Source organism: Marmota marmota, unplaced genomic scaffold (assembly GCF_001458135.2).
Source record: "Marmota marmota marmota unplaced genomic scaffold, marMar, whole genome shotgun sequence".
Lineage (NCBI taxonomy): Eukaryota > Metazoa > Chordata > Mammalia > Rodentia > Sciuridae > Marmota > Marmota marmota.
This window is the reverse complement of record NW_025999982.1, coordinates 313,582-322,911: the sequence shown is the minus strand read 5'-3', so window position 1 is coordinate 322,911 and position 9,330 is coordinate 313,582. Positions and strand designations below refer to the sequence as shown.

Sequence of the window (9,330 nt, the reverse complement as noted above, 5' to 3'; positions counted from 1 at the left end):
GGGCAGGGGGCAGGGGGCTGGGGCAGGGGCTGGCAGATTCTGAGGATTGGAAGGGAGAGGGAGCTGGGAGAAGCCAACAAGAGAGCAGGAAAGACTTTGGGGAGACCAGCCACTGGGATGGCCTCAGGCCAGTTGACAATGTGAAAGAGCAGAAGTTGCCTTTCAGAGGCACTGTCTCTTCCTTGCTGGTCTTTGACTTGCCTCTGTGTCTCTTGTTCCTTATCTCACCTCTTGCTTTTGTGCTGGACCCCTCAGTCAATGTCAATTCCCATTTTCTTTTCTGCCTCTGATGCCATCTACTTAAGTTTTTTCACTTTCCCCCTCCACCTCTTCACCAATCTCTCTCTCTCTCTCTCTCTCTCTCTCTCTCTCTGTATGTGTGTGTGTCACCAATCTCTCTCTCTCTCTCTCTCTCTCTCTCTCTCTCTCTTTCTCTCTCTCTGTATGTGTGTGTGTGTTTCTCTATGCTTGTCTCTGATTCTTTTGGCTTCTGTTCATGTCTGCACCTCCCTTTAATTCCCTTTGCCTCTCTGCATGTTTCTTTTCATTCGTTCTCTCTCTTCCCTTTCTTATTTTTCTACTTCTGTCTGCCTCCATTTTATGGTTCCTCTGTCCCACTTTGTGTGCCATCTCTCTCTGTATGTCCCTCTGCCAGCTCCTTTGGGGTTCTGCTTTTTACCTTCTTGCCCTGATCTCTGCTGACCCAACAGGTCTCACCACTTCCCCTGCCCAGGGACGGCTTCACTGTTACACCTGCAGCTTCGCCAAGCCTTGCTACCCTGTACCCACAGAGTGTCAGGATGATGAAGCTTGTGGCATCACTGTTGGCACCTCAGGTAGGAGTATGGTCCATTGGCCCTTGTCCAGGTGGCTCCCTACCTGTCTCCTTCCTGCCTTTCCTGCTGCCCTCCGCCTCAGCATTCCTCCTTCATCCCACAGACCAGAATGAGATCATCGAGCGGAAAGGCTGCCTCCCAAGGACCCAGTGCCCTCTGCCAGGTCATGCCACCTACTGGTCACGTGCCTACATTCTGCGGCACCACTGCTGTGAGCAGGACCTGTGCAACTCGGCTGTCACAGCACAGTGGCTCCCCAGTCTCTTCCTCACCACCCTGCTCCTCCTGGTGGCAAATTTTGCCTGGGGAGGCCAACTCCTCCACTAGCCTTGTGTGGACTCTCAGCCCCCAACCCAAGACTCCTTCACCATCAACATGGTACTGGAAATACCTGCATGGACACTTTTGAGACATGCCCAAGAACCTGATTTTGTACACAATCCTTAGACTCCTAGACCCAACACCTCCACAGACCCCTCCCAAGACCTGTTTCCCATGGGCACTGCTCTAGCCCTTGTAGGCACCCACCCAAAGCCCAGCCTCATAAGAAACATCTGCTCTGTGTCTTTTCCAAACGCCTGGTGCTGATGTCTTCTCTCAGCCCCAGGTGCCTAGCAAGATGCCATTTTGATAGAGCTGTGGTCCCAGGCAAGGGAATTGAAAGGGTACAAGGTATGGTGATGAGGAAGGTCTTTCTGGGAAAGATGTAACATAATAGGTGGGGAACTATAGAGTACATTTAATAAAGGAGTTATCTGGGAACCTAGCAATGGTTCAGTGTGTGCAGGGTGTGTGTGTGTGAATGCACGGGTGTGCTCTCTTAGAATGAACTATAGCTGCCTGGCAGGTTGGGCTGGAGTGCTGGAACCTAAACAATATTCTCCTCATTTTCCATCTGTCATCTCATTCTCCTTCCTGCCAGTATCTTAGCTTAAGCCGCTGTAGCATGAATGTTTTAGGCAAGATATCAAAGGAAGTTTTTCTCCAGGGAAGCCCAGACTTGAGCCAAGACCCAAAAGGGGAACTGATAGGGTTACTTTATGAGGATGTGGCCTGGAGTCCAGCTCATCTCTGCCTGAGACTGGGGACTGGCCAACTTGGGAGTGTGAATGCCGTTCCCCACTGACCAGCCCAAACTTGTCTGTAGTTCATAGGTGGCCAAGCATAACTAGCCTCACTAGGGAATCCCACCTGCTAACCCTTGTGGACACTCTTCTCTGCTTAGGGAGAAGCAGATAAGGTTTGGGGGTGGGAGAGGAAACACTGGGGTTGGATTGGGGATAAGGCTCTGGTTCCTGAGGAAGTAGAGAATAGAAAACTATACTTAATCTGACAGTCTGCTTTACAAATCCCACAGCCCACCTGCCCACAAGACCAGGTGATCTTGGTGACATCATGGGTAGCGGCTGGGCCTTATTGCCCTCTGTATCCTTACCACCTTATATGGTATCTAGCATGTGGTGAGACTAAGCAAGTCTTAGAGAATAAAGACTTGGCTCACACACTCTCCAGGGTGTGAGCCATGGGCACAGGGAGGTAGTGTTCCTAGGAGTCTGAAGTGATAACTGTTTAGCTCTGAATGCCACAGTGGAGCCCCACAGGGAAGTGTGTGTGCCATGGATAAGGAGGGAGTCTGGCTGGAGGTGGAGCGTAGGCACCCCCATTCTGACTTGGTTCCTTTCCTTCCATTTGAGGAAGTCTGTGAGCTGATTAAATATGTTTGTTCCCTAGTTTCTTTGTGAGAATGAGACTTAGCGGGTGGGGAGGTCTGGCTTAATTTGGAGGCATGTTGAGTCTTCTTTCCATTTTCTGTCCCTTAGTTCTCCCACTTTGCACTTCTATTTTTTTTCTCTCTCTCTCGGTTTCTTTTTATTTTAACTTTAGTCTCTTTCCTTCTCTGTTCCTCAGTTTCCCCTGTGACTCTAGATTCCTTTATCTCCTCCCTGCCTACCTCACCCCTTCTCACCCTCAACAGGTACTCCAGCCTCCCCTCAATTCTATAGTATTGCATGCTCAGGGCCATCCCTCCTCTGGCCAATTCAAGACACAAAACCACACCTTTTTGTAGGTGACATCATGAAATAATGCTACACCTTTTCTTCAGCTCCCCCATCCCCATTTCCCAGGTAGCCTGAGGGCTGCAGGAGGCCAGATAGACAGTAAGTCACATTCTCTGCCCACCTCCCAGCCCTACATCCCCGCTGAGGTTTTCAGGGAATTTTTCAAGTGCCAGATGACCAGGGAGAGAGAGAAGGTCACAGTTCCCAGCAGCAGATGTCACCAAGATCACCTGGTCTTGTGGGCAGGTGGGCTGTGGGATTTGTAAAGCAGACTGTCAGATTAAGTATAGTTTTCTATTCTCTACTTCCTCAGGAACTAGAGCCTTATCCCCAATCCAACCCCAGTGTTTCCTCTCCCACCCCCAAACCTTTTGCAATTTAGGCCTCTGTCCCCTGTTTGTTCCTTACCTGAGACGGGCCAAATGGATGTTTTCATAGATCTGGATTTCAGGTTTAAAGTGAGGAATGGAGGCATCTGGGGAGAAGTAGTCAGAATGTGTATAGAAGTCTCTAGATAATTCAGTTGTGTTCTTTTCTACTCCCTCCCCTAGAGAGGACAAGGTTCAGAAGCAAGATATGAACCTTTGCCTCACATATGCCCTCTTCTCCCTTCTGGAAGAGGGGGGACTCACCTCTGCCCTGAACCTCCCGGACTCTCCGCCTCCAGAGCATGATGCTGAGAGCTAGGATGGTGAATGCCTGGCCCACTGTGAGTGACAGCATCAGGATCCAAGTCACATCCCAGGCCATGGAAGGTACAGTGAGGTTAGGAGAAGCATCCATGGAGGCTGTAGTCAGAGCAAGACAAGAGGGATAAGGAAGGAGGCAGTGAGGGGACCTGTCCCTGTACCCCAAAGACAAACTCCTCCCAATCTGGTAGGATCTTCCTACAGAAGACTTCATGAGCTTCCCTGACCCAATATCCACCATCCCACTTTGCTCTTTTCCAGACCTCTCCCCCTGACTCCATGGGTAGTAGAAAACCTCAATAGAGAATGACAGTGTTGCCCTGTTCATATGTGGACAGCTAGCTCTAGAACAGACCACCAGCCAAAACTGCCCTCATAGTAATTCAACTTTTCAAGAAAAAATAAAGTGTCTTCCATTTATTTGTTCTTCCATTCATTCTTTATTCTCTAAGACTTGCTTAGTCTCACCACATGCTAGATACCATATAAGGTGGTAAGGATACAGAGGGCAATAACGCCCAGTCGCTACCCATTGACTGGCCTTTGATTCCCCAAAGAGTAGCCATTTGCTCCACATCCTGACTTAAATTAGTTATTCTACATCCAATAGTATTCATTCTCTCTTTAATGACCTTTTTTCTACTTTTGTTGTAGAACAAATATATATTTTTTCCTTTTGTCTTCCCTATCAATGGGCCATTGAAACACTAGTGCATATATCCTTTCTTCAAAAGCAACTGCCCCAACAATAATCCTTATTTTCTTCATCTCTGCTATAGGATATTCCACAAAATCATAAATTACACTATTTCTAAACAATGGTATATTCCACTGAAATATATACAACTTTGCTGCTAGTCTATTCCTCCAGAAAGTTGGCTTAACCAATCCCTTTCTCTGTTATGGACTCAGTCAATGATAAAAATTGCCTCCTCCTACCAGCAATGAATGATCTGCTCCAACAGAAGTCACCTCAACCTGTCCCTAGTTGTCTCCTATCCCACCTACTTTCTTATCAGCAGGTGAGGGATGTTCCCCCACTCTGGCACATCTCCTCCCTCGGTTTACCTGCCAGGCTAAAGCTGACTCCTTTATTCTGAGACACGAGGCAGTGGATGATTCTTGGTCTATGGCCCTTGGGCTCAGGAAACCCTTCCCCAGGACACACCAAGAGCAGGGCAGCCCCATCACCCCAGAAGGAATGAACACGTCCTCTCACAGGACCCTTCCCCTCCAGCCAAGTCACAGAGTCCAGACGTCTGACAGGGACCACAGAGCACAATAGGACAGAGCAGGAGGATCCATCTGTAGCCTTTGCAGAGAACTGGGATCCTGTGGAGGAAAGAAGACCTTTCAGTTCTTTGGGCTTCCCCAGTCCCTACAGCTCGCAGTCTCTGGGTTCTTTTCTACTCCCTCCCCATTCAACCTTAGGTTCCTTTATGACTGGTACCTTACCTTTGAGAACAGAGACATCATACACTCTCCAGTTCTGATACCTGTGGTGCTCACCCAGCACGGTGCACCAGTACCGCCCAGCATCTCCATCCTTGGACCCCTCCAACCACAAGGAATAGTTTCCAAGGAGTTTGAGCCTGGATTCTTTTCCAGGTTTCCTAAGGTTTGGGATTGACCTGGTCACTTGGACCTGGGTCACCAGGATGGTGGAGGAGCCTGCTCCAGGGCTGTGGAACCATGATAGGAGTTCATCTCCACGTAGGGTGGGTGGTGAGGGACACGGCAGCTCCATCGCTTCCCCCAAGGCTACATAGATGACCTGGATGTTGTCTGTGAGGAGACAATTGTATGAGGCCAGAGACCTCCATTGCATCAAGGCCCCACTTGTCCTCCAACCCCTGGCTCCCTCCCTCTATAGGGTCTCCCAGCAGTGACTCAACTGATGAACACATTTCTTAAGTGACAACTACAAAGAAAGAGAGGTGGAAGGAAGAGTGTACAGACTTTCCTTCCCCCCTCCCCAAGCTGGTGGAAGGGTCTGGAGATGAGAGAAAAGCCTGGAATAGTTGGCAAATGCCCATCTCTTTAGACATTTACTCATCTGCTTTTATTTTCTAAAGGAAACTGTACATAACCTGGACCCTCATTTCTTCTGGGTCTTCACCAGTGGTAGAGTCAGGGAGAGGTCAAATGGGTAAATCTGTATTCTTGAGTTGGATGCATTCTCCAGACCTCTAAGGAGAAAGATCAGCAATCCCTCCCTAATCTGGCAAATAGCTGAAATATCTCCCACCTCCTGCCCCTTACCTGTAGCAGCCTGGGGGAGCCCACAGAGGAACAGAAGAAGGAGAAATAAGACTGCCATGGGGAGAGACTGCCAAGTTCTTTCGCTCTAAGACCTGGGGTTACTAGGGAGGAAACAGAAACTAGATAAAGGCCCATACTCCCTGAGCTGGAGTGACATGGGCCTCTGGAAGGGATGAGAATGCTGGGGAGATAAAACCCAGTTGCATGTCTACTGGGGAAAATGACCCCACCTTTCTGTTTTGGGGGTGGAGGAGAAACTGACTCAAGCCACTTTTACGTAGATGGGGTTCCAGGTCTCTATCTCCAGTCAGTTTGGAGGTATATTCTGTGATCTTTCTTCCACTCCTGAGAAATATTAGCCATGAGCCAAGGTCCTGAGTTCTTCATGGAACCCAATACAGAGCTGGACATACAGTTAATGCTCCATAAATGATTGGAGTGAGTTTTGCTGTGGTTTCCTGGTATACCACAGACCTCTCTAGAACTCTCTCTCTCTCTCTCTCTTTAATTGTGGGTGAACATTTTAATTATTTTTATTTATTTATTTTTTCTGTGGTGCTAAGAATTTAACCCAGTACCTCACACATGCTAGGCAAGCACTCTTCTACTGGGCCACAACCCCAGCACCTCTAGAATTCTTGAGAAGTATTCTAAGCTATTAATCAAAGAGAAGAATAGCAGGGATCTGGATTATTCATTAATTCATCCCTCTGCTCCAGGCAAGACTGAAGGAAGCTCTTTATACAGTTCTAAAAGTTTTTAATGTGTTATTTATTTTAATTAATTAATTAATTTTGGTGCTAGGAATCAGATCTAGGGCTTCATGCATGCTAGGCAAGTACTCTACCATGAGCACAATCCCAGCCCCTAAATTAATTAATTTCCTTATTTTTGTTGTACTGGGGATTGAACAGGGCTTTGTGCATACTAAGCAAGCGCTTTGCCACTATCTGCTTGTGTTTTTGAGGTGCTGGGGAATCAAACTGAGAGCTTTGCCATGCTAGGCAAGTGCTTTACTGCTGAGCCACAGTCTAGCCCCTTAAATTTTCCCCTTCTCCTCCTCCTTCGCCCTCCTTCTCCTCCTCTTCTTCTGTTTTTTTTTTTTTTTCCCTGTACTGGAGATTGAACCCAATATCACTTTACCATTGAGCTATATCCAGCCCTTTTTTTAATTTTGAGACAGGGTCTTCCTAAATTGCCCAGGCTGGCCTTGAATTTGCTATCCTCCTGCTTCAGCCTCTCAAGGAACTGGGATTATAGGCATGTATCACTGCACCTGACCTTAAATTATTATGTTTTTTTTCTTGTTGGTGCATTATAGTTATACACATAGTTGGATTCATTTTGATGAAATGAAGTCATACATGCATGGATTTTAATTTATTCCATTACTGTTCCCAGTGTCCCCCTTCCCTTCCCTTTTCCCTCTCCCTATTCTCCTTACTCTATTGATCTTTCTTTCATTCATTTATGTAATTATCTAAAAAAAATTTCAGTTGTAAATGGACATAATACCTTTATTTATTTACTTTTTTATGTGGTGCTGAGGATCAAGCCCAGTGTCTCACGCATGCTAGGCAAGTGCTCTACCACTGACTACAACCCCAGCCCCTATTTAATCGATTGGTGCTTTAGAGATATACATAAATGTGGAATTCACTATGGTATATTTATACATGCACAAGCATAATTTTGTCAAATTTATTCTGCATTTAAATTATTTTTGCTGATTATTTTTGATGAAATTCTTCATACCAGACTATATACGAGGTACAACTATATAAAAGCTAAAACTGTGAGATATATATATATATTTTGGAGGGGTGGGTACAGGGGATTAAACCCAGAGGGATTTTACCATTGAGTCACATCCCCATCCTTTTATTAATTTTTTTTTAAATTTTGAGACAGAGTCTTACTAAGTTGCTTAGGACCTTACTAAGTTGCTGAGGCTGGCCTCAAACTTGCGATCCTCCTGCCTGAGCCTCCCAAGTTGCTGGGATTACAGGTATGGGGCACTGCTGCTGGCAAACTGTGGTATATTTACAGGATGGAACACTGGATAGTAAAGAGAACAAACACAGCCCTGCTATGAAGTTGAATCTCACAAGTGTCATCAGAGTAAAAGAAGTCAGACACAAAGAATATGTATTGTGTGATTTTTATTTATATACAGTAAAAAAAAAAATGGAAAACAAATGTGTGGGTGAGAAATTCAGAGAGTGGAATATCTTGGGGTGGGGGGGGCAGGTAGCAATTGGCAGGAATCCAGAGGTTCTTCTGGGTGCCATAATGATTTGTTCTTGATTTGGGTGCTGAATACATAGATTATTCACATCCATCCCTTTTTTTGTATATGTGTTTACTTCAATAAAAAACTAGAGTATATATATTATGTAGGTGTAAGATACAATGAAAATAAAACAAATCTGTATATATGTTAAGAAAGAGAACATTACCATTTCAGTCAAAGTTACCTTATACTGTATACTATTTTAAATTTGGTCTTTGTCTTTCACTTGTTTTATTATTAAATTTTATGTGGTTTTGACTTTCATACAATGCTATCATGTTCTATTTTTCTTATGTGGTTTTCTTTCTTTCCCTGAACATGATGGTTTGTTGTGCAATTCCTCCATGCTTGAGAGTGATAATTCATTCATTAAAAAAAAAAAAGAAAAGAAAAAAAAACAAGTATTACACATACTTTAACAATGTTGTTTTCCTATGATCCTCCTATGGCTCTTCATTTACTTAAGCCTTTATTTACCTAGTTCAATAACTTTGTTTTTAAATATTTTTTTTCGTTGTAAATGGACCTTTATTTTATTTATTTATATGTGGTGCTGAGATTTTAACCCAGTGCCTCATACATGCTAGGCAAGTGCTTCACCACTGAGCTACAATCCAGACTTCAATAACTTTTTAATATTTTTTTCTCATAAAAATCTAGCATTTCTTTTATTACCTATACTGCTAGACACCTTATCTTTTTTATAGCTCTTGTCAAGTGCTCCTAATCTTGTGTTTAGTTAGTTACTGGCACTAGGGACTGAACCCAGGAGCACTTTACCACTGAACTACATCCCCAGCTCCTTTTATTTATTTACTTATTTTGATACTGGGTCTCGCCAAAATTACTAAGGCCTCCCTAAATTCCTGAGGTTAGTCTTGAACTTGCGATCCTGCCTCGGTGTCCTAACTTGTTGGGATTACAGATGTGTGCCACAACGCCGGCAAGTACTCCTAATCTTCTCCAGGGTTTCTGCTATCACTCTAGAGTCTGTTCATATTAGAAAATAGAAAGAATGATTTAACAATTCCGGACAATTTTCTAACTTTCCCCGTTGCAAACGCTTCCTATTAATTTCTGACCATTGCTGTACCCGTAGGTCCAACAGCGCGAAACCCTTCCCAGTAAGCGCTGAGAAAGTCCCGACTCGGCACGAGGCGGAGCCGGTACGTGTTGACGTCAAGGGCACG

General features: G+C 45.1%; 2 protein-coding genes across 5 annotated transcripts in view; one reads left to right on the top strand and one right to left on the bottom strand.

Moving 5' to 3' along the window:
- The window catches only part of LOC107144051 (lymphocyte antigen 6G6e-like), a 10,426-nt gene extending 1,119 nt beyond the window's left edge, over nt 1–9,307 (top strand). Inside the window, exons 2-3 of one of the 3 annotated variants that reach the window (XM_048805024.1) lie at nt 734–836; nt 9,240–9,307. In XM_048805024.1, the coding sequence (XP_048660981.1) occupies nt 734–836; nt 9,240–9,275 (139 nt within the window). In that variant the 3' untranslated portion in view covers nt 9,276–9,307. Of the gene's footprint in view, nt 1–710; nt 837–939; nt 2,243–9,239 lie in introns of those variants that run through there. The other 2 variants (XM_048805023.1, XM_015487917.2) reach the window with 2 other exon arrangements.
- On the bottom strand, nt 2,248–5,982 carry Ly6g6f (lymphocyte antigen 6 family member G6F). 2 transcript variants are annotated; one of them, XM_015487916.2, is made up of 6 exons: nt 5,848–5,982; nt 5,041–5,370; nt 4,654–4,917; nt 3,529–3,684; nt 3,305–3,371; nt 2,248–3,147 (listed from the first exon to the last, which is right to left on the bottom strand). In XM_015487916.2, exons 1-6 carry the CDS (start codon nt 5,903–5,905, stop codon nt 3,123–3,125), a joined length of 900 nt encoding a protein of 299 aa, XP_015343402.2. In that variant the 5' UTR covers nt 5,906–5,982; the 3' UTR covers nt 2,248–3,122. The 2 variants fall into 2 exon arrangements, with proteins under 2 accessions (XP_015343402.2, XP_048660979.1); XM_048805022.1 differs by lacking the exons at nt 2,248–3,147; nt 3,305–3,371 and having other exon boundaries at nt 3,377–3,684.
- Nucleotides 9,308–9,330: the final 23 nt, after the last annotated feature.